At 29.1% G+C, this 24538-nt stretch overlaps 2 protein-coding genes across 4 annotated transcripts in view; one reads left to right on the top strand and one right to left on the bottom strand.

Moving 5' to 3' along the window:
- TfIIFalpha (transcription factor IIFalpha) overlaps positions 1–16340 on the bottom strand; it is a 22700-nt gene extending 6360 nt beyond the window's left edge. Inside the window, exons 1-10 of one of the 3 annotated variants that reach the window (XM_087164448.1) lie at positions 16154–16310; positions 12163–12218; positions 11209–11281; positions 9025–9218; positions 7109–7195; positions 6747–6917; positions 5023–5155; positions 3816–4024; positions 2701–2897; positions 1319–1395 (exon numbers count right to left, since the gene is read on the bottom strand). In XM_087164448.1, coding sequence (XP_087020574.1) covers positions 1319–1395; positions 2701–2897; positions 3816–4024; positions 5023–5155; positions 6747–6917; positions 7109–7195; positions 9025–9218; positions 11209–11281; positions 12163–12218; positions 16154–16186 — 1230 coding nt within the window. In that variant the 5' untranslated portion in view covers positions 16187–16310. Of the gene's footprint in view, positions 1–1318; positions 1396–2700; positions 2898–3815; positions 4025–5022; positions 5156–6746; positions 6918–7108; positions 7196–9024; positions 9219–11208; positions 11282–12162; positions 12219–15498; positions 15634–16153 lie in introns of all 3 variants that reach the window. The other 2 variants (XM_087164449.1, XM_016067961.4) reach the window with 2 other exon arrangements.
- Positions 16331–24538, top strand: LOC107451756 (prenylcysteine oxidase 1). The gene is made up of 5 exons (XM_016067962.4): positions 16331–16695; positions 17117–17323; positions 19501–19678; positions 22419–22624; positions 23544–24538. The coding sequence occupies exons 1-5, from the start codon at positions 16611–16613 to the stop codon at positions 24299–24301; spliced, it is 1434 nt and encodes a 477-aa protein (XP_015923448.1). The 5' UTR covers positions 16331–16610; the 3' UTR covers positions 24302–24538.

Raw genomic sequence — 24538 nt, 5'->3', positions numbered from 1 at the left:
TTATTAGCAATTTTTATCTTTTGAGTACTCGTCGCCCCCTGATCACCCCCTAAGGATTATCGCCCCCTTGAGAAGCTTTATTGCCCCCTTTGGGGCGATCGCCCCCAGGTTGGGAACCACTGTATTAACCCCTTGCCAGTGTCGCCCGAATCCAGTTCGAGCAACTACCACGAGCAGTATTTGTGATGCCCGAACTGACTTTGGGCAGGAGAAAAATTAGCATACAGTAAAACCTCGATTAACCGAGGTTTCTGTTAACCGAGGCAATAACGAAGTCTAAATTTTTTTTTTCTCCTCTCCAAAATGAGCTTGGAAGAAATTATACACATATTAGTTCGTTGTCCGTGTAACAGGCACTTATTCCCCACAAACGCACTCAACTTCCATGAAATATTACACCCTGAGAAGACAACATCCATGAATGCTTTGTTAACAGTGGTCATGTGACTTGTAAGTTTAATCATGTCAATTTTAAAACTACAATATTTTCTTGAGATTTGTGTTATTTTTGAAAATGTTTCTTTCAATATTTAACTAAGTATAGTTATAATGGAATTTTATACACTAAGTAAAAAATTCCATTTTACTTTTTAAAATTCACTACTAGAGTTGATTTCCTTTTTAAATCTTTTTAGCTGTGAAACATAAGTTCATATATATTTACCTTTATAATTTAAAAAACGTTCTATTGTTTTTTACTTTAAAAGTAGTTAAATTCGCAAGTACAGAAGGTTTTTTTTACATGGCTTCTATTAACTGAGATTTCCGATATCCGAGGTACTAGCGGTCCCAATTAGCTCGGATAATAGAGGTCTTACTGTATCTATTTTGTGAAGCCCAAGCCGAGTTTCTTTCTACTTAAGGATACTTAATTCACTATTTTACTAATAGATGGCATTAGTGTTCCTAGGTTTTCACCAATTAGTTGTCAGATGCTTTATTGCAAAAATGTATGTATTAAAAATCATATTGTTGTGTTTTTATATTATATTATACTAGTTATATTATATTTAGCTCAAATTAATTTGCTCTAATTGAATAAGATGTACGTGCAATCCATTACTTTTTTACGCGTATGTAAAAATTATAAATACAGTAGTTATTGCATTTAAATAAAAAAAATTTAATAAAAACCCTTTTTCTAATTTTTATCATAATAAAAAGAACAAAATGAAACAGTCAAAAAAATTTTCAATTTTTCTAAAATATATACTGTTAAAGGGTTAAGGACAAAGATATAAATTTTTATATTTAAAAACTGGTTATTAGATTACAGTTAGAATGTAAAAAACAAAAAAAATGCTATATAAACTTTTACCTGCATAAACACAGCATGAACTTTATTATCATCAAAGTCAGAATCTGAAGTATCAGAAGAAGAATCTCCAGACGAGTCTAAGTAACAAAAAAATAAGACTTTTACGTGAAACATAACTATTATTAAGGTATAATTATTAGGTTGCAAAAATTAGGTAATAATATTTGAGCTTTTATGGCAGTCAAGAACTATTATTGTACTATACAAAAACTATTATTGTGTGTCCTATATCGACAACTTAAAATAAGTTATATGAAATACTTTAAATTTAAACTCTTACTTTAAATTTTAGATTGTGGTGAAAATTTTGTTGGATTATAAATTTTAATTCGAGGAAGTCTGTTAATCAATGGTCTTGAGATACACAGGATTCCGTGAAAAAAATCACATGCCCTGTTCCTAATTTCTGGACCGGAAGGAAAGATAAAAAAATAAAAAAAACAGGAAATCCTGGGTACACCTGGAGTACGATTACCTCTGCATTTGAAAAGTTTTATGGCATAAAAATATTTTATTGTTTGAGTCTAGTAAATTATGTTTCGTGTCTAAAATGTGAAAAAATACACTATAAAATATTCGACAAAATGTAAAAAAATTTTAAAAATACCAGAAGAAAGTAATTATATTTATAACCACAGAATTATTATTATTATTTTTTTTAAATCATTGCCTGAGCTAATTTTCTTTGAAGCTACATATTTCTCAGTAAAAATTGCCTTCCCTGCCATTATTTTAGCTTGATCTCAAAAGGAGAAATATGCAGTATAAAAAAATAAAATACAGTGAAACCTCCAAGAAAGACCACCACTGTTTAGCGACCTTCTCTATTTACAACCACGTTTGGGAGACACAGATTTTTTTTCTCCACAGACTTTGCGTTGAAGAAAACCTTAAGGAGAGACCATCAAAAACTCTCTCAACAATATAAAATTAAGTTCAAACTTTAATGAAAAATAAAATTGTTTATTTATTTAGTTCTATTATACATAATTGGTAAATTTGTTTTTATGCACAATTATATCAGTAGGCCTAAATTTTATAGTCGTTAAATTTTATTCATCGATCTGGTTCTCATGATGCCTACACTAGTGGCATTTCCACACCAAGAGAATGACATTGAATGAAATAAAATCACTCAGACAAAATCTTGTTACCTTCAATAAAATAAAGTCGATGGAGATAACCCCTAACATCGACCTACCCCGATTAAGGACCATTTTACAAGAAGTGGTTGCTCCTGAGAGGTTTCACTGTATTTGCAAAATAATATGTGTAAAGATACTTGAATAACATGATAAATTTAAAAGCAATTACAATAAACAGTCAAGATCTCCTACAATAAACAGTCAACAGAAAATTAAAACAAATTGATCATAACTTACCTCCTCCTTTACCTTCTTTCTTTTTCTTCTTTTTCTCCACTTCTGGAGCTTTTTCTTGCTCAGGGTTTTCTTCAGTCTCTTTATTTTCTTCTGTTTCTTCCTCATCTTCTGAATTATCTAATTTGCGTAAAGCTTCTTCATCTTCGACTCCCTTCATCTCACGATTCACTTTTTCTTCTTCTAACTCCTCTTCAGAGCTGCAAGTTAACATTTTAAAGTGAAAAATACGCTCACAAAAGAGGCAATCGTTAATAGCTGTACAAACTTCTGAAAAAAAATATAACTTTTTTGTGAACCATTCCCATGTTTTTTTATGCTTCTAGAAAAAAATTATAAAACCATTTGAAATCTTGACTGCTTCATCAGAAATTAGTGACTATTTCAACCAGTATCTGAATTACTGTAATTGTACAACCTAATTTTTTAAAACAATAATATGTAACATTTCTTGCATATCAAAAATATCTTTTTACACTAAACTCAGTGGCGCGACAGTCCATACAGGGCCAAGCCTTACTGTTCCCGGTCCAAGAATTGAAACAAGGATCTGTGGCACGAGATATCACTCAGCCAACAGGCCTCAAAATATCATTTTCTCTTACTAAATATGAAATAAAAGTTGCATTTTATGCATATAAATGGTTATGTGCAATTTGTGTTTAAAATAAAAAAAATCTAGTGATTTTTATTACAACAAATTTTGGCATGCTTCAAAATGTTAGAAAGATTTTTTTTAAAGAATGTTTTTGAGATTCATTTGATAAATTTCGAATTGTTTTGTTAATATTCTTCTTAAAATATGTAAACTTCACTACATAAAAACAAAATAAGAAATATTAAAACACCACAAAAAATAATAAATACACAATAAAAAGGCCTAATAATAAATTAATTGCATTTTAACATTTATATACACATAGAAAATATGTTTCCTTGTCAGATGATGGTGATAGAGTTTTTTTTTTTTTTTTTTTTGAATTGTTGAGATTAATATGATCGACATTGATTTCTAAATTAGGACAATAGTATTACAAAAAAATTAGCAAATTACAAGCTAGTTTGATAGCTGGTAGCACAAATAAACACATTTTTTTTTTTTTTTTTTAATTTCATACCTTGAAGACCCTGTAATATAATCCACTTCCCGATCATCAAAATCTCCTTCATCACTCTCTTCTTTACCTTCATCCTCTACATCTTCCTTCTTTTTCTTTTTACCTTTCTTAGCATTCTTTTTTGCAGATTTTTCATCATTTTCTTCTACGTCATCTTCATCACCAGATTCACTAGAATCTTTAGTCCAGTCATCCATGTCAGATATTTTCTAGAAAGTGAGATTAATCATGAGGAATACGAGATTAATCAATGCACATTTAAGCAAATACTTGCGATGATTTTTAAAAGTAACTTTTATTACAATATATGACAGCAATTGATATTTTAAAATACACTCTGCCACAGCTAACAAAGATTTAGGTATAATTAATTACATACTTTTACTGATTCAGCATAGCACCATCTTTTAGAAAATAAAATAAAAATGTTCTTTCTTCCAACAAAAAAAAAGCTCTTAGTCAAGTGTAAGGGTAAAGAGTCCTCTGGTCAAGATGATTTTGCACTAATTCATGCGACCATATCAAATCTACTCCGTTCATAACATGTATCGGTTAAAAGGCAAGGAATGAAACTCAAATTTCTTTAGAACAATAAAACAGGTTACAATATATTAAATTGTGTCAAGATTATCAATTAGAAAGTATACAAGTTTCAAAAGATTACTTTGAGCTTAATTGTTTAACAAATCTATTAGGTCATAAATGAAAAAAACAAGTTTCACTCATTTTTAGAAGCATTACTAAGTATACCCTATCATTAGTAAAGCACATTACGTGTACCACAAAATAACGATTTATTACGAAGATTCATATAAAAAATAAGCTAAGCAAATAAATATTCTGAGTATCTTTCGTTAAAAATAGTTTTTGTTTTTTTAAAAAGAGAAAATGAGTGATATTATGAAACAAAGTCGCAGCTTTTTTTTTTAAAATGAAATAAAATGAAGATTATGAAAGATTTAAAAGCAAAATCAAACGCAAATGATTAATAAATTGTCAATAGATAATCATTGAGCATAACTTTTCATAAAGTTCAATTTATTTCTGATTTTGCATAAGTGATTTCTTCTATTATTTAATAAATTGAACTTAATCACACAAATTTGTCTTAAGCAGGAAAAGGTGTCAAGAATAATAACAAAAACTGATCTGATAATATAAAAAAAAACTAAAAATAGAAAGAAAAAAAATACTAAGCTTGACTTACAAAATCTTTAGCCTGTTTTTTGTTCTTCTTTTTTCCACTAGGTTTTTCACCATCTTCATCCTCCTCTTCAATTGATTCTTTCTGAAGACGTTTTTTAACCATAATGGAAAAGTAGTTCAAAACTTTGTCACGTCTGGAAAAATTTTTTATAAAGAACCTAATTATGAGTAATACATTTTAAATACATACAATTTAATGAATATGATAAAACACATTACCATAAAATCTGTACATTCAATAAAACCATATTTTACATCAATTTCATTCCGCATTATTACAAATATACATTCCCCTCTTTTACACATTTACAGGATTTAGATGTACACATGGATCTCTAGATGTGGTAGCACGTGACTTCAACAATCGGTAACGTACCATCAGTTGTCATAACGTATCATCTTTATCGACATATAATCTCAATAGTGTGATCGCACTGCTTGGGACTCAAACGGTTAAGGGGCCGTGTTGCAAATGATATTTGAGGCGTGGTAAAATGTGGATTGAAAGGTATTGTAAATTTTGAATTCCTTGGAAGGGGGTAAAGATAATTTTTACAGGAATCAGCAGACGAGGATAAAGTAGAATCCATAGCAGAGTGGGATCCGTGTGACAACATTAATGAATTCGACACAAATGTGACGTTCTGGAATCTATAAATTTTTAACTTTATGGTATGTTTTAAAAGTTTTCATTGTGTTATGTTTTTCTAAATACTCTTGAATAAATTATCTTAACTTTGGCTATTCTTAATTTTTTTCTAAATGTCATTTAAAGTAGTATTGTCTCTATAAAACACCTTAATAAGTAAAGAAAATACCATAAGAGAAGTTACAGAATTAATGGCATGTAAGAAATTAAAAATAATTTTCGTAAAGTGTAATTTGTCAAAGTAAATTGATACAGAGTTATTCATATGTATTTCATTGTTATAAAGTATTGATATTTCATGATCAATAAATGTTCGAATTTGGGGGTTTGAAATGTCTGAATCCGGTGAATGAGCCAATAGTCAGTTTTTTGTATAATTTTTGGAGTTTGAAAAGTTGATTTATACACTATTGTATATGGTAGTACAATTTATGTACAAAGGTGCAATTTAGGTACAAATGTGCAATTTAGGTAAAAAGGTACAAAGATCTCACATTTATTTTGGTTTATAAATTTAAGGATATTGTTTTTTTTTTAGACAACAAACTCTAATAGGCATGAGTAGAAATAATGAATGTATAAATTAGTGGAATTTAATAATTGGTCCTACAGATCAGTCACAAAATTTTCTTAATTTTTACCACCGCAAAATCAAGAAAAGTTGCCAAATACACTTTCGTAAAATTGCTAAGTTAATTTTACACAAAGCACTGTTAACTAACATAGACTAACTATCTGAAATTTTCTAATCTGATTTGATTAAACATGTAATATGATTGGCGTTTTCATACGCTACGGAGTGACGGTACGCCAAAATGAATTGTGCTGGAATGAATAGTGAAAAAGTTGAATAGAACAATGTGAAAAGCACGCATTTGCATAACACATGGCGAAAATCAAAGTGGTAAAGAAAAAAATATCATTTTCGAACAGTGAAAATGAAGCACTTTTTAAAAACACCTAATAAAAAAAGCAACTTTAAGGGCTTTTAAAGAAGGAAAATTTAAAATAAGCACCTTTAAGTACTTTTTAAAAACACTACGCACCCTGCTATTGAATAAAGGAAATATGATTACCTCCCAAATTCTTCTTCGGCTTCTTCAGCGCTCAAAGCTTTGTAGCGTTGAATAGGAGTGAAGTTATACCATTCTGCCACTGGGTAAGCTTCAAAAGTTCCATCAGCTGCTTGAGTGAAAACATAGTAGGAGGCATTTTCAGTAACTCCTCCCTCACGAATTCCTTTATATCTAATTTTTGCAGAAAAAATTTAAAAATAAAGAATAAAAAATACATTCGATAAGAGCATATTTCCGCAATCACTAAACAAAACAAAAAAAAGCAGTTGAAACTTTTAAAATAATGAGCAGTAAACAAATTTAAGAAAAAATAAATAACTTTCAAGTGTTGAGCCTTAGGAGGAAACTGTACCGAAATTTACAAGTGCATTACTTTCCCATTTGACAACTTGTGTAAAACAAGCTTTCTTTTGATGCAGGAAGGAACAAATCTGTTTTTCTTTCTTATTCTAACAAATGAAAATTAAGAACTATGATAGTTTCTCTCAAAAATGAAAATTAAATTCAAATAAATCTTTTATTGAATAGTAAGTGTAATCGAGATGTTAGAATTAAGAATTTTATTCACTCATCCTTAATACTAATGTATTAAGGACAAAGATATAAATTTTTATATTAAAAACTGGTTATTAGGTTAACAGTTAGAATGTAATATATATGTATATATATACAGTCGGACTACTATTTAACGAACTTCCACTTTATGAATTTATCTATTATGCGAATTTTTTCGAGGAACCAAGAACATTTTGGGAATTTCTTCGTAAAATAACTTCCAAATAGCGAAGTGAATTTTATATTTAATTGAATTTTCTTTGAGATTTACTTTCCCTATTTCTCAAAATATTTCAGAACATATCAAACTTGTTAACGCACCTTATGGTGGAAATGACCTTGAATTGATTTTCGAAGCCACTTAACTTTAAGAGAGAGCAGTAAAATCTCTTTCCATTTTCAAACGAAAAACTCTGACAAAATTAACCGTTTTATCAGTAACAATTAAACTTAAGAACGCATGTTATAATGTATGCTTAAAATTACTTTGTAGTTATAATTTTATATAGCAAATGAATGCAGCTATAATTTTATACATAAATTCAGCTTTTTTTAGTTGAAAAAGTATGTAGTATGATAGGGTAACACTGGATAATGTTTTACTTTATTCTTATGCAGATTTCTTTTATGGCTAAGATTTATAGAATAAATAGTAGATACTAGTTTACAAGATAAAGGTGTATCAATTGCTATTTTAATTATGACTAGTTTTTATGATTTTAAAACCTGTTTTGTATTGTTTAAATATTTCAAAAGGTGATTTTCTATTTAACAAATTTTCTACATAACGAACTTATTATCGGGATTTAAAAACTTCGTTAAATAGTGGTCCAACTGTATATATGTTATATAAACTTTTACCTGCATAAACACAGCGTGAACTTATTGAGTAGCTTAGAACATTTACTAAAGCCATTCTCATTCAAATCATAATATCATAAAAGATTTATGCCCATAGCTGCCAACATAGATAGGAAAAAATCCAGTAGATTTTGCAAAGTACAAATTTCATGATAATTGTTGCATAATGTACTGAATATTTTACACATAGGGAATTTAAGGGCTTTTAATTGTCATCAAAAAAGAAAAACTGCAATATTTTCCAGTCATGATCGGCATTAAGACTCTTTAAGACAGAAATAAAATTTTAAGAAAAAGTAAGTCTGTGAAGGTACCGCTAAACAGTAGTGAATTTAGCCTGGACAGACAACCGAATTCTCATTACTAAATTAGTGAAAAAGTAAGATCTAATAATATTACTTTTAAAATGTGTGAACAATTCATTAGAAAGAAATTTGGAAATGAATACTAATTCAGACCTCAAGACTCATTCAATCAATTAATAGCTTATTAGAAGAATAAGTTAAGTGGAACAGATGATGGAAATAATTGGCTACTAAATGCATAAAAACACTAAATAAATGTTTGCAAGACATAATTTTACTAAGCATTGCCCAACTTTAAAATTTGGGAAGTTAAGTTAAAATGCTTCAATTACAGATGAGATATCAATAATACATTTTTATACGCAGAAGTTTGAGCGTTTTCAAAAAGTTCCCTGACACATTCTTCTCCTAAATTTTTTAATTACTAATTATTGAAACAGTAAGTAAAATTTCTTATTTGTATTTCTTCTACATCACAGAATAAATAAATAAAAATTTTACCATATTTCTTTTTACATAAAATAACATTCAGAACAAAAAATCTTATTAGCCTTTACTTTTTTCCACCTTTTCCATTAAGTTTCAGCAGCCAAGGCTGATCTTCTGGATTATATTTTTTAGTCATAATGCCATATTTTTTACGCCTGGATTCTTCCCGCTGCTCACGACCAAATTCACTCCCAGCACCAAATTTTGGCTGATCTTCATCGGCTTTGAATTCTTTTAAATTATTTTCCCTTTCCATTTTCACCTATAAAATAAAATCATATTATACATAAAACAATTTTTAAAAAAAAAACACAATATAAGCTATTACTCATTACGAAAAAAAAACAAAAAAAAAAAAAAAAAAACAATTATCATGTATGAAAATTATGCAATTGCAATCCACTCACAGAATTTTAACAATATTTGGCTTTCGTTTTTCTAGAACAGGGTGCGTATCGAAATCTTTCAACAAAAAATAAGCATCTTTAAAGTACTTTTTAAGCACTAAAAAATAATTTAAAGCACCATATACATTAACAAAATGCAAAATAAATTTTTAAGACTTTACTTGATCATGATAAAATAATTAGTTTCTGACAAAGAACTCTTTTCTTGATTATATTAGCTACCAAAAGAAGATCGAGAGATTTTTTGGTTTGATTTCAGAGGGTGGAAAATGAGGCATGAAATTGAGAATATCTTGCAGGATGCAGTAGAGTTACACATGAGAGAGCAAGAATCTCACCGAACCCAGTTCATTATATGCACATGCAGTCATCATCAAACATATCAAATGATTTGCGCTTGAATTCATTGTGAAAACGTTGAATAGAATAATGTGAAAACCACACTTTTGCATAATATGAGACGAAAATTGACAGGATCAAGAAAAAAAAGAGAAAACTAAGCACTTTTTAAAAACATTCAATAAAAAAAGCACTTCTTAAAAACATTCAATAAAAAAAGCACTTCTTAAAAACATTCAATAAAAAAGCAAAATCTAAAATAAGCACCTTTAAGCACTTTTTAAAAATGCTACGCACCATATAGAATGTTTTTGTTTTTCTAGAATCTATTGAGAATAGTGTAATTGCTTTGGGCTTTGTTTAATCAATCTAGTATATATTCATCATCATTATCTATCATTTAGTATATCTTCATTATACTTCCAAGACATAGAAAACAGTCTACTTCCTTAAGTTCATCATTTTCTAAGAATTAGTCATTTAATTGCTTAGCTTTAATTTTCAAAATTATAGTTTTATTTTGGTCGCAAATAAGCCCCATTTTCTTTGCCTCTATGATTAAAACACTTATGTTTGTTTGCATGTCTTGAAGGTTGTTGGTCAGTAAACATAAATCGTCTGCAAAAATCAAGGTCAGAAGATATTCAACAAGGTCAATCTTATACCTGCTTATTCTCTAATACTCTCTTCATAATCCAGCCAATAGCAATTAAAAAGATTGTTGGAGAAAATATACAACCCTGTCAAACACCCAAATCAACCTTGAAGGAACCTGATTGACGAGCATGGATAATCTTTTATTGTCTAAGAGCAATTTTTATTAACTAATATCAATATGAAAAATTATACCTACCATTACAGTTGAATCTCGTTTGTATAAAAACCATTATAACCAAACTTATAATTTCTAAATTTATTTACATAAAAACAATGAGTAAAATTTTTTGTTTTATTACAAAACAAATAATGTATAGCAACAAAGGTAAAAAATAAGAACGACTTCTAGATCATGGAGTATATAATGATTCAAAAATTGTCCACGTTTTTAGAGAATTTAATCTTCTCACATTATAAAAATTTATCTTAAACTTACAAAAGGGCAGATACTTTTAATGTACTTGTCAAAAACCTTTACTTGGTGGTTTTGAAAAGGTATAGTCCTTAACGATTAAACAACATTTAGTTTTCAAGAAACGAAACATTAAAAAAAAATTGGCATTAATTAGCAAATTAAATCATTATCTATAAAAACACTTTTAATTATATTTGTCGATTATTATTTTTACATCAGAGGATGTTTCATTGCCAATTATATAACAAATTTCTACAATAAACAAGGAAACATTTGAGAATATACGGGTGAACAGAAGATAGGATGAACAGGAGATTTGGTAGGTATGATAGAAGCACAAAAATAAAGTTAAACAAAATAGAGCAATTTTCGTTAAACCAAGAGTATTAAAAAAGATGTTATTATATATAGTTGAAACAAAATATGAATTTTACTTGTGTCCATGTCTTCACATCCACTTTTTGAGAGCCACTGAAGCGCATTACATTGAATTTTTTCGATTTATTCCTGTAAGGAATTAAAGAAAAGATTTAGTACCTGGATTTTAAAGTTATTCAATATTATACAACACACAGGGTATCTGCTACATTTTAGATTTTCAAATCCATGACTAATTCCAAGAATTTTTCATGTCATAACGAAGTTACTATTTTCTACCACAAAAAAACAACAGTAAATTTAAAAATGCATTATAATAACATTAATTGAAATAACCAAAACTGTTATACTCTGCATCTTCATACTTATAGATTTCAAATTTAAAAAGCAGAGTCAAGAAAGAGTTGAAGCAATAAAATAGCTGAAAAGAATACGAAAGCAAATAATTTATTTTTCTTTCTTTCTGCAGAATTCTATTCTAAAGATACCTTTCTTGGAGAGGAAAGAAATACTCCAGATTTTTTTGTTCTCATTTCGGAATAAAAAAAAATTTCCGATGACTGGCTTGCTTCAGCTAGAATTTTAAATTGATAAAATAATAATTAAAATTCTGAAATAACAGAAGTTTAAAAGATAATTCGCTCTAGATATGTTTTTTCATTCCTTTTTTGAAAGAACACCATAGTTTTTAAAAACATTTTATATTTTAATAAAATATGACTCTGAGTGGGGATTTTGTCAGAAATTAAGATATTCGGAACACCATGAAATTGGGGGGAGTGGTAAATTCCATTTTAAAAATTAGATTTTTCGGCAACCTAAATCCATTATTTTCAATGTTTTTTTTTTTTTTTTTAAATAGTTAAAATTATGACACTTTATCATTTTATGATAAATTTTGTACAATACTGAAATTCATGACTTTCCAGGTGTGCAGATACCCTGAACATATGTTCATCATAAAAGCTACACTGATCGTGATTACTTATGTAAACAGAAAAAATTCTTACAATGGCATTTTAACAATATATTCTTGAACCACTTGAGGGCCATTTGAAGTTGAAGCCTGAAAAAGAATTAAAAATTTAAAAAATTAGAATTAGTAAACTCTAACAAAAAATTTAAATTGTTAAGACAGTGAAGTTTAAATAGTATATTATTAAATAATTGTTAAGACAGCAAATATTAGTAATATATATTTGAACATGATATGATATTGTACTCTGTATTCTTTTGCCTACAAATTATTACCCTAATCTTAATTACTATTATATGGGGTATGTTTTATATCAACAAAAAAAGTGACATTATTTAAAACTATGATAGATTTTTTGGTTTTCATAATAGATTGTAATGTTCAACTTAAGTTTTTCGTGAAAAGTGATCATTATAGAAATATTAATTTTACTGTGAACAAGAAACATAAATATTAAATAACATAAAAAAATCATAAAAGTGATATTTTTGAAGTGTAACAAAATTTATTTATATTTAATAAAAAATTAATAGATTCAATTTTAATGCACTTAATTTGAATATGCATAAATGTCTGGTTCTGGTTATTTAATATTGATCTGGATAATTTATTGATGTGAAGTATTCAATTTTCAAAAAAAGAAAATGTTGGAAAGTACAGTAATTTTTCTTAAAAATAAGACGTTTTCTTTAAAAATTAATTTTGAGTAACTCTTACATCATGCCGGATCTAAAGGTCTAGTTAAAGACCATTAATTGCAAGGGATTACTTTTTACACTATCACATTACTATCTGAAAGCATTTTGATTAATAATGCAAAATTCTTTTTAACAGCCAGAAACAAGCTTTTAGAGTGCATAATTACTGCAAAATATTTTATATTACAGTGATTGATACAATGTAAATAGTATAAAATCGAAAAAATTTAAATTAATCTATGAGTGAGAGCTTGGGTAAACATGTTTTAAACTGGCCATGAAATTAACAAACAAAACTTTATTAATTTACATAAATTAAGTATCAAGGTTGAACTAAAAAATGTTTAAAATTGCCAAACAAAATATGTGTATTATATACACAGAAAAACAATTATGTGCGTCTTCATCTTGTAATTATATTTATGTGTTTTTATCTTGATGTATCATAGTATCATGTGTTTCTATTTGTGCAGTGATGTCATAGAGAAAAAGTTAACAATTATGAGGAAAGGGGATTATCATGAGAAAGCAGGGTTCGCCAAGTGGGCCCACTTAGAAAAAACCCGCCCGGTTTTTTCAAGGTGGGTTTTTCCAACAAAAAAATGTTTTTATTAAAACTTATTGGTGCACGTTTAATTTTATGTAGTTTAATGAGCAGCATAAACTTGTCAAATAGAGTTGCATGATTTATGGGATTAAGTTTTTAATATTTGTAAAAGTAAAAGAAACTCGAATCTATAATTTTATAGTACTATTGAAAACTTTAAGTGGGTTTTTTCAAAAAGTTATATTTCAATGAAATTAAATCAAATAGAAATTTAAATAATATAGTCGGAAAAGATCAATTTTTCAAATATAGTTGCATGCTTTATATATTAATATTAATTCATATATGTTTAAACAAATTGAAAAGAAACATTTTTTTTTTTTTACTAAGTGATACATTAACGCATTTTAACAGTTTTATTTTCTCGCTTTAAAAAAATAAGCTAAAACTTTTTATAAGAGAACTTTTTTAAAATAATTAATCTAAAAATGAAATCATTTTCCTAGGGTTAATTAGTTGAAAAAAATGGGACAAGTAACTGATACTCTTTATAATTATACATAATTTCAATTTCTTTTAATCTTATTATAAAAATATGGAAGTTTGGAAACATGGAAAACATTAAATATTTATTTCAGTATTTTATTAAAGTCAAAAGTCAGATGAAATTTTAGTTTTTACTGATTATAAATATTTACTGATTATTATTTTATGATAGGTAATATTCATAATGCTTGAGTTAAAAATTGTGAAACGTTATGTACTTAACTATAAGGAAGATTCAAATATGTAATAATGCGTTATAATGCATTATAAATAAATTTAAATAAGTTTAAATAAATTTAAACTTAATATAAAGTATATGTAACAAAATTAAAATAACTTTTTGGATTTATTACTATTTTTAAGCTTACACAACACTTTTTAATAAATAAAGATATTTACACAGTAAGACTTAAAGTTCATGAGCAACAAATGAAAAAAAAAAAATTTCCCGGGTTCTTTCAAATAAAACCCAATTTTCCCCGGGTTTTTTCAAACCCTGTGAGAAAGAGAATTACAAATGAGATATAGCATTATTTGTTGGATACCTTCGATTAGTAATGCTAAATAGATTGTAGACAAAAGCATTAAAAATTTGCTAAATTATATGTATTAGAAGAGTTAAGGTGTTCTATGTACATAACTAAAATACTCTATAGGAAATAGTGTAATCTCTTTCTGTAAAAAAGATAATTTTTATAATATTAGATTTTTTAGAATGTGTGCTCTGAAATCTTCTTATTAGGTATTAATGTTATGAATTCAATACTAGATTGGTACTTTTAAACTTCGAGGGGTTGTAAAATCCTATTATCAAAGTACACATACTTTACATTATAGGATATACCATATACTAATAGATACAATGATATTCAGCAACAATCTCGGATGTCACTTACCACACTACACTATCTGACCAAGCACATGCAACCTATTGCATGTGGAATTAACCCGGGATTTATCGCTTTTTGCAGGGATACAAAAACAAAATTCTAAGAGGCAGAGAGAAGAAACTTACTTTTATAAGCATTTTGTGAAACTATTGCTTTTCCTAAAGTTGAATTTGTGAAGGTACCGCTAAAAGGTAGCAAATTTGCCTAGAACAGACCACTGTACTAATATGGAAATATTCCCAGTGCACTAATTAAAGCATTCAATTAAGCATTATTGGCTTTAATAATACTACCGTGCATTTGAAAATACAACCTAACAGCTTCACGATAATAATGCGGGGAGATTTTTGTATTGTGATCTGTGGTCGAATAATTGCCAAGTCTTGGCAACTTATGGGCAAGGGCCAGCGAGAAAAAATACCATAGAAAGGGGCCAACTTGAAAGTTGTATCTCGTAGCCACCCACAGGCAAACGTCTACATGATTTTTTTTCTTTTTTAAATTTGCAAGTTTAATTCTATTTGGCACCTTGGTGATTGTAGTTGGCTCGTCAGATCACGATACGGAAATATCCCCTTCAACAGTAGAATAGAATTTCAAAAAACTAATAGAACAAAATTTATTTTAGATTTTTTTCTTTTTTTTACAATAGGTAGCTTACAATTCAATATTGGAAAATATAAGAAAACCTTAATTTTGGGTTGAATTTGCTAGTGCACAGCAAAATAGTTCATCTATTTCTACAGTTCCCTCCTCTTCTCAAAAGGAAATAGTGTGTAACTAAATGTCTGATATTAGTTGCAGATATATTTGGAAACCATGACCTAAATAGATAAAATATTTAAGCTAAAAATTAATTAGCTGTTGAAAATTATAAAAACAGAATATTTTTTTTTGCTTTATATAAAAGAAATTACCAAAAATTGTTAGTAATATTTAAAAATATTTTATGCAGGGTTTGACAATATAAGGCACAAGAGAAATTTAGCAAGCTTCGCAAAAGTGGAAAAAGGAAGAAAAAATTCGGTTGATCATCAGTAGATTGACTAAGCATTACAAACAAACTGATACAAACTAACTTTTAGTAACAGATGAGTTGCTTGTGATGTTGCAAAACTAATTTTTATGTTTAGCACATCTTAAAAATGGCTTACTTGAATGAAATGAAAACTTTGAGGCCTTTTTTTAAAAAAAATAGCGTTGTTTATAATAAAGATGGCTTAATATACTAATCAAGGGAAACGAATCCGAAGTTCCTGGAGTTAATTGGGCAACAAAATTTACCTTTACCTTAAATACAGATTTTTCATCGTATAAAAATCAGAATCAAAGGTAATACTTTACCTTAGCCTCAGTCACAGTTTTTGTCGATGCCATGTCAAACTTTCCAACAAATGTATATCTTTTGAGAACAAGATACGTAAATTTAACAACCAGACATCAAAACTTCATCATTTTATTTGATCAATTATAAAATTGATTGAGGGTTGATAGATGCCACGAGCTAGAGATGTTTTGCTTGAAGCTCTCTAAAAATGCGCATGCAACATTTATACTGGCATTACAATGAAAAAAATGACCAATGAAAAGCTGGAATTTCGAGCTGAAATTTAAAAATGCGAAAATTAATTTTCTTGATCTAGTTCAGCTTTGAAGAAGTAATCAATCGAACAATAAATAAATAAACAAACGACTGTCAGAACACTGATTAGAAAGTTTCAATTTTTCGATCTAATTTTAAAGTCCATTTCATGATATTGGACCGCTGATTTTTTTAAATCAAAACAAAAATTGCCTAACAATGATTTTTAGAATCATTGAATTCTTTTTTATGCTTTCTTGTTTTACGTTGACGACGGTTTATGGACGTTCGCCTCCGAAAATCGGTAATTAGCAGTACAACTTTATCTTTTAAAAAGAGATTTTTTCTTTGCCATATCAGTTGTCGTTGTAAATTACAAAAAATTCATGATTTTGACAATTTTCTCTGCAATATTTTTCGGAAGCTAGTTATTTTATCACGATTATGTGAAGTTTTAGAAAATGTTTTTGAATTTTATTGATATAATGTTAATAAATTAAGAACTTCCAATGATAAAAATTTTTTTTTTATTACTGCACAGATTCTAATTATAAATTTTTTTGTGGGGAGGGGGGAAGGATCAAAAGTATTTTTTGAGTGCTTATAAAGTAGTGCTTATTTTTTGTTTAAGTATCTAGCTACTTGACCTGTTTTAGATCATTTTCTTGTTTATCATTTGTTGTGTCATGTTATGTATTAATTACCATGCTATGTATAAATTTTAGCTATTGTCGGAGGTGGTATCGGAGGAACTTCATGTGCCCATTTTTTGAACGAATTGTTTGGAGGAAAAGCTGACATAACTTTATATGAGCGAGATCTGATTGGAGGGAGACTTAATTTAGTTGATGTTGATAGAAATAAATATGAAGCTGGAGGAGCCGTTATACATTTAAGAAATGAATATATGTTGAAATTTGCTGATAAATTAGGTATTTATTTTATTTTTGTGTTATCTCATTACTCATGCAATCAGGCACTTTTCCGTTAGCCGGGTGCAAGCGAAAAATCTCTAAATAATGTTGAATTCCACCAAATTTCTCACAATCATAAAGGGAATGTTAGTTTGGGGCCACCTGCTCAATTCTCTGAATTAATTCCATATAATTATCCTTCAATTTCTTCCATCCTTGTTTTAAAAATGATGAAAGTTTGGGATTTTGCCAGAACTGAAGAAAAACTGTAGTCTCTTTTTTTCAAGAGAAAGGTGTATTGGCAAAGAATGCGACATGCAGTCAGAATCATGAAATGAAACTGTCTTAAGGAGGAGTAAGCAATCCATTTGAAGGAAGTTCTCAAGGACATTACCGCATTGTGGAGAAACCAATTATTATAAACTTTCATTTTGGGTTTTGATTACAATTCATTAATATATGTTTATAGTTGAACTTGTTTTGCTTACTTTTAATAAATATTTGTTTATAGTTAAAGAACGTTTTCGACTTATATTCCATTGACTGTTTTGTCCTTCGCTTCACTTGGAGGCTTCACGCGCGTTTGGTTCACAATTTGCGACATTTGCTCCCAGCTAACGGAAAAGTACATGCAATTGTTTTGCATAATTTTGGGACTGGTTGAGAAGATTTATTAAATCTAGGTTTCTAGAAAAACAATGTTCTTAATCTAACAAAACTGGAGGAAAATTGTATCACAATATTTGAGAGAAAGATTTTGCAGAGTAAGATACTTGCTGGTGTAAATGAAAACAATAACTGGAGAAGGAGAATTAACATTGAACTGTACAAGACTTATAAACAACCCGATATTATGAAATAGATAAAAATAAATAGAATGATTTGAATGGCCCCCGTGATTCGAGCGAGTGATGACAATACAATAAAAAAGATACTGCTTTTTAAACCCACTGGGGCAAGAAAACAGGGAAGGGCGCAGTTGAGATGGGCTGACTCGCTGGAGTCTGATTTTCTTGCAATTAATGAAAAGAATTGGAGATCAGAGATAAATCAGAAGTCATTATGAAGAAATCTTCAAAGGAAGACATTGGCCCACATTAGGCTGTCTTGCCAACTATGATGGGACAGGTTTGTACATCTGCACCTGATGTTTGGTGACTTTTTTTCTTTGCCAAGTTCAAGTTCTGTGAAATCTGATAATAATCTGGTCTCAGTAGTTATCACAGAGACATGGGCGTAGATCTTTGAGGGATAACGAGGAGTTCTTCCCCAAATCTTTTGAAGAAGGGAGATAATCTCTTTATCCCTCCTTCTTAATCAACGACATTCTTAATCACTTTCAATGATTTTTTAAAAGTATTACAATTAAAAACCTTTAACTTGGGTTTTGAAATCAATTATAAGTAACGAAGATATTTCATAACATACTAAAGGAGTTTAAAATTCACAGATTTTTTTAAGAATGTTTATTTTTATAGAACTCTATATGGGAGTGGAGAGTTATTTCGACAAAAAAACACATTAGCCTGTAATTTTTTTATTAATCTCAATAGTATTATTGATGTTTTTGAAAACAGTATAAAAATATCGACAAGTCTATAAATTTTCTAACAAGTGTGTGACGGGGGCCGGTATAGCGTGGTTGGTCGGGCACTGGTCCACGTCGAAGAGATCACCGGTTCGATTCCTGACTGCCGAATACTCCCCATGTAGTAAACGGTGACTGGTGCACGTTAAATCTCTCGGGTCACAAAGTCATCCATGTTCTCATAACAAATCAGTACCTCTGGGGTTCTGATCCAGGATCCCCCTTGTCTTCTGGATTGGGATCAAAATTACAAGGATACAGAGTTAAACATTGGTAGTCGTAAACCCAGAATTGGGTCACCTGTTCAACGGCGGTTATAAAATAAAACAAGTGTGTGATGGTATTATTTTTAAAAATTCCTTTATGTTTTGATGTGGAATAACTTGTAAATTGAATTTTATTTCTAAGAAGGCAACCACACGTTTATGTTTTAGATTTTTCAAAACCGTCTTTTCACTTCTTTAATTTAGAAATATTATTGATCATTTTGCTACTCCTGCCCTACCTTGTTACCTTATTATTTTTATTATTGATAATTGTTCTTAATTTCAAATAAACTTAAATGTATTTTAGTTTTAAATAATTAATTGTTTGTGTTTGGTATTAGGTCTTGGTATTAAAAAACCAGAGTCTAGTATTAAATTTGGAGTATATGATGGAGAAAAATTTGTTATTGAGGAGAGTGACTGGTACATTATTTCAGTTATTAAATTCTTATGGAGATATGGTTTTTCGACTATTAAACTTTGGAAAGATGTCAAGTGGATGTTAGATGAATTTAGTAGGTATGATTTTGTATTTTGTCAAACTCTTTATTTATTGTACAATGTACATTAAGTATAACTTATTGGTAAATTGTATTGAAAACTTTTCATTAGCATCCCTATGCAGGGGTCTGTCTAGGTTTTTCTGAAAGGTACCTATTTTGTGAAAATTTAGACATAATTTGTGAAAAATTAAAAATTATATTAAAAAATGAACACAAAAACATGGTAAAAATGTAGACTTATCGTTTCTTAGGGATACAAAAATAAAATTTTAAGAAAAAGTATTTTGTGAAACTACCGTTTTACCTAAAATTAAATTTGTGAAGATACCGCTAAACGGTAGTAAATTTGGCCGGGACAGATCCCTGCTATGGAACAATTTTTTCCAGCTTTCTGCGACAATTCTCTCTAGTATTAATACCTTTCTGAAAAGCATTTTTAATAATAGCAATCATATATATTATTAATTTAAAGTAACAGAATCGCTTTCTTTATACAAAAAAAAAAGTATGCAGTATGTATCTATACAGTAGAACGGTATGAAATTTTTTTTAAATTATAAATGCAAAATTTTTTTTAACCTACATATAAAAGAATACTTCTAATATATATTCTCCTGTTCTAAAGAAAAATATTTGTATAGTTAACTTCTTTTAAATTTTTGCGATTTGAAAATTACATTTTATAATACCAATCTGAAATTCTAACTATAGACAGTCATTACGGATAAAAGTCATCTGCGGATAAAAAAAACAAACTTTTTTGCTTTCCAAATAAAAAATCTTTCTTCAAGAACTCTGTCATGTTCTGCGACAATGTTGCCGTGTCGCCACGATTCTGCTAAAGGTATCAACATCATCACTGGTATGACAGCCTGGGGTGGGCCTCGGCCTTATTTGGAACATTTCTTCATATCGTTCTCCTTGTGTTATCGATCACTTGATACAAAATGTGGTTAATACCCCCTTGAGAGTAAACCTCACAGGGAAAAAAAAGCAATGCATACCTGTAAGTCATGAGGACCTAGGGGGTTGATATATTCACAATTAATCAAATATCAAGTGTCTGAATAAATGTTTTATTTATATGAACACCACAAAGATTATATTTCTGTTCTCTTTTTTACCCCAGTTGTGTTAAATGCAAGTTTTCAAATTAATAATGAATTAATAATCAAAGCAATTTTCAGTGGGGTAGAAGCATTGAGAGCATCTCAGCTTGTGGGGTCTCATAACCTCCGTCATCCAGATCAAAAGATGCTGCTGCCAGAATGAGCAGTACCTATCATTTTCTCTTCTTTCTTTGAAAAGATAAAGCAAGGTGACAGCATAAAGATTGATTCTGATGTCTGAAAATATTATCTGGTTTGAAGAAATATAAAGTAACTTTTCAGGGCGAAAATGACTGCCCATGTCTCCAGTGGCAGAATCGCAGCGACACGGCGATATTGTCTCAGATCGTTACAGAGTTCTAGCAGAGAAAAAAATTTCTTTTGAAAACAATTTATTAATTTTTTTATCTACAGAAATTTACATGCAATATTTCAATCATGCATTTAGATAAACACTTTTTGGCGTGCTCAATTTATGCCGATGGTATCGTAAATCTACGTAATGTTTCGATTGTATTTCGGCAGTTATTGATATTGATTTTCAGATGATTTTTAAGGGGTCCCGATGTATTTCAAACAATATAAAAAATTGCAAAACTGCATGTGAGTAATTATTTTTTAAAACAATAATTATCGAATTTTAGGTAGTTATTGCTAATGATTTCTCTCCGATTTTTAAATCTGACATTTTTTATAACATATTATTTATTGCAATAACCTAATCTCAAAACAAAGCATGCATTTCAGAGGTCCGATTCACGTGATTTTGTCTTCGATCTTTTTTTCAGCAACTACTACTACGGCTTTTGTGATTTTTAATTATTTTTTTATTATGATGATTATTTACAAAATACGAACAAATAAATAATTTTTTCTTCCCCCCAACAAAATGCGAGAATATCACCCATAATATTAGAATAAAAAATAAATACATGTTCAATTAAAAATAATTCTGTAGTTTTTTTTTTTTTTTTTAACACAGCCCTTGTTATATTTTAAATTAGTAACATCTAGGTCTGCCTAGGTTTTTCTGAGAGGTACCTATTTTGTGAAAATTTAAACATAATTTGTGAAAAATTATATTAAAAAATCAACACAAAAAACATGATAAAAATATAGATTTATCGTTTCTTAAAGGATACAAAAATAAAATTTTAAGAAAAAGTATTTTGTGTTTTTCCTAAAGTTGAATTTGTGAAGGTACCGCTAAACGGTAGTAAATTCGGCCTGAACAGACCCCTGAGCATATATGTTGGTTATTATTAAAAGTATCTTGCATAAAGATATTAGTGCTAGAGAGATTTGTCGCAGATAGCTCGAAAAAATTCTGCCACAGGGCTTATGTCCGGTTACGGGAGTGCAATTAATGTACATAATGGGTTATTCCTAGAAGATTCACGGGTAATTAGAAATATATCTGTATTGCGAGGCATCCGTTTTGCAAGAGTGTCCATAATAGGAGGTTTCACTGTATTAACCTTTTGCTTATGGCTGGTGCAAAAAGTATAGCAGAATAACAAGCTTTAGCATGCAAAGTGTCATATTTAAAAGGTTAAAGTTATGCATTAAACATTACACCAAGTGTTTGTGTTTGACTTCATAATGGATTTAAGTTTAAAAATTTGAACAGTTTCTTTTTTATTTTAGGATATATGATTTACAAAAAGCAAATTATTCCTTCACAACTGTGAATGGTCTGCTTGATTCCATGAATAAAAATTTTAAAAACATGACGCAAGTGTCTCTTGCTGGACATCTTGGAAAGCATTATTCTAAAGCATTTTTAGATGAATTGGTGCAATCTGTAATGATGGTGAATTATGGACAAACAAATAATATTAGTGCTTTTGCAGGTAATAATTTTAATTTGTTGTATTTTGTTTACTAATTTTTGTGTGTATTTTGATTGTGTCATACTAATTAAGTGATTCGCTTTTTCTTTTATATTCTGCTTTTGAAATTAGTTATGTAATCATAGCATGTCAGATTTGAGGCTTGCAATTAGTAATGTTATTTCATGGTGCATAGCGTTTTTAAAAAGTTTTTAAAGGTGCTTTTTGTTTTTTTTAAAAAGCCTTTGAAGGTGCTTTTTACATTGGGCGTTTTTAAAAAGTGGTCAATTTTCCCTTTTTGAAAATGAGATTTCGTATCTTTACATCAATTTTCTCCACGTATTATGCAAAAGCGTATTTTTCACGTTGTTCTATTCAACGTTTTCTTAATTCATTCAAACACAATGCATTTTGGAGTACCGTCGGTACATAGCGTATGAAAACGCCAATCATTTCGCATGTTCGATGAAATACTTGCAGGTCCACACATGCGTCTACTGAACTGGGTTTGGTGAGATTATTGCTCTCTCGTGTGCAACTCTGCTGCATTTTGAGAGATATTCTCAATTTCAGGCTTCATTTTCCACCTTCTGAATTCAAACCGAAAAATCTCTTGATCTTTTTGTGGTGACTAATATTATCAAGAAAAGATTTCTTTATGTCAGTAACTAGTTATTTTATCATGATCATGTAAAGTCTTTGAAAATTATTTTGCATTTTGTTAGTGTATATGATACCTAAAAATATTTTTAGTGCTTAAAAAGTACTTAAAGGTGTTTATTTTTTGTTGAAGCATTTGGCTACGCACCCTGTTAAATTTTCCAGATTGTTTGTGTATTTATCACAAATTCTTTAAGAAATATTTATTTTTTCAGGATTTGTGTCACTATCAGATAGTTTGTATTTGTCACAAATTCTGAAAGAAAAATTTATTTTTCAGGATTTGTGTCACTAGCAGGAGCCGATAGTAATTTGTGGAGTATTGACGGTGGCAACAAGCGTGTTCCCGAAGGTCTCCTAAGACTATCTAAAGCTAAGCTTGTGAATGGAGATGTTACAGAGATTATTTTATTAAAAGATGGCTCATATAATTTAAAGTACGTAGAACCGAGTGGAAGTGTATCAGGCGTCGAGTACGATATTGTTATAATTGCAAATCCACTTATTAAAGGACTCACAAACATAAAATTTACACATTTTAAAAAGAGTTTCCAGCAGTTTGAAACCAAATTCCACAGAACTGTCGCAACATTTGTTAAAGGTTTTATAAACCCTGCTGCCTTTAATGCGGATAAAGTGCCTAATGAAATCCTTACCTGTCAGCCTCATCTTCTATTTAATAGCATTGGTAAAGTTACTCCTGTTAGTACTTTGGAGAAAAATATCACTACGAATGTGTATAAAGTATTCAGTGCAGAACCTCTTACACCAAAAACGATTCACCGTCTTTTTAACGATGTTGAGATGATCAAGGAAAGAGATTGGTTGGCGTATCCACATTATGAACCACCAGAGAATGTTCCTCCCTTTTTGCTTTATCCTGGTTTATATTATATTAATGCTATAGAACTTTCAGCTAGTGCTATGGAAATGAGTGCTATTGGGGCCAAAAATGTTGCTTTGTTATCTTATAATTTATGGAATAATTTAATGAACAAGGTGGACCATCATAGTCGAATTTATAAAGATGAACTGTGAAATAATTCTTCAAATTAATTTCCATGTGATATTCACTATAATTTTTCATGTAGTTGATTAGATAAGAATTGAGATTTAAATGCCTGGTTCTTGTCCCTTGGTGATAAAAGTAAAAATATTTTTTTAGCTAATATCTAATTTATAATCTAATTAGTATACCAAGCTAAAATGGAGTTCATGAATAGTACAATTCAGTTGTGATATATTTGCTGTTAATAGATAAATAATTTATCATAA

Source organism: Parasteatoda tepidariorum, chromosome 5 (assembly GCF_982258835.1).
Source record: "Parasteatoda tepidariorum strain Cologne lab strain chromosome 5, Ptep-v5.0, whole genome shotgun sequence".
Lineage (NCBI taxonomy): Eukaryota > Metazoa > Arthropoda > Arachnida > Araneae > Theridiidae > Parasteatoda > Parasteatoda tepidariorum.
This window is presented reverse-complemented; position numbering and strand designations above follow the sequence as displayed.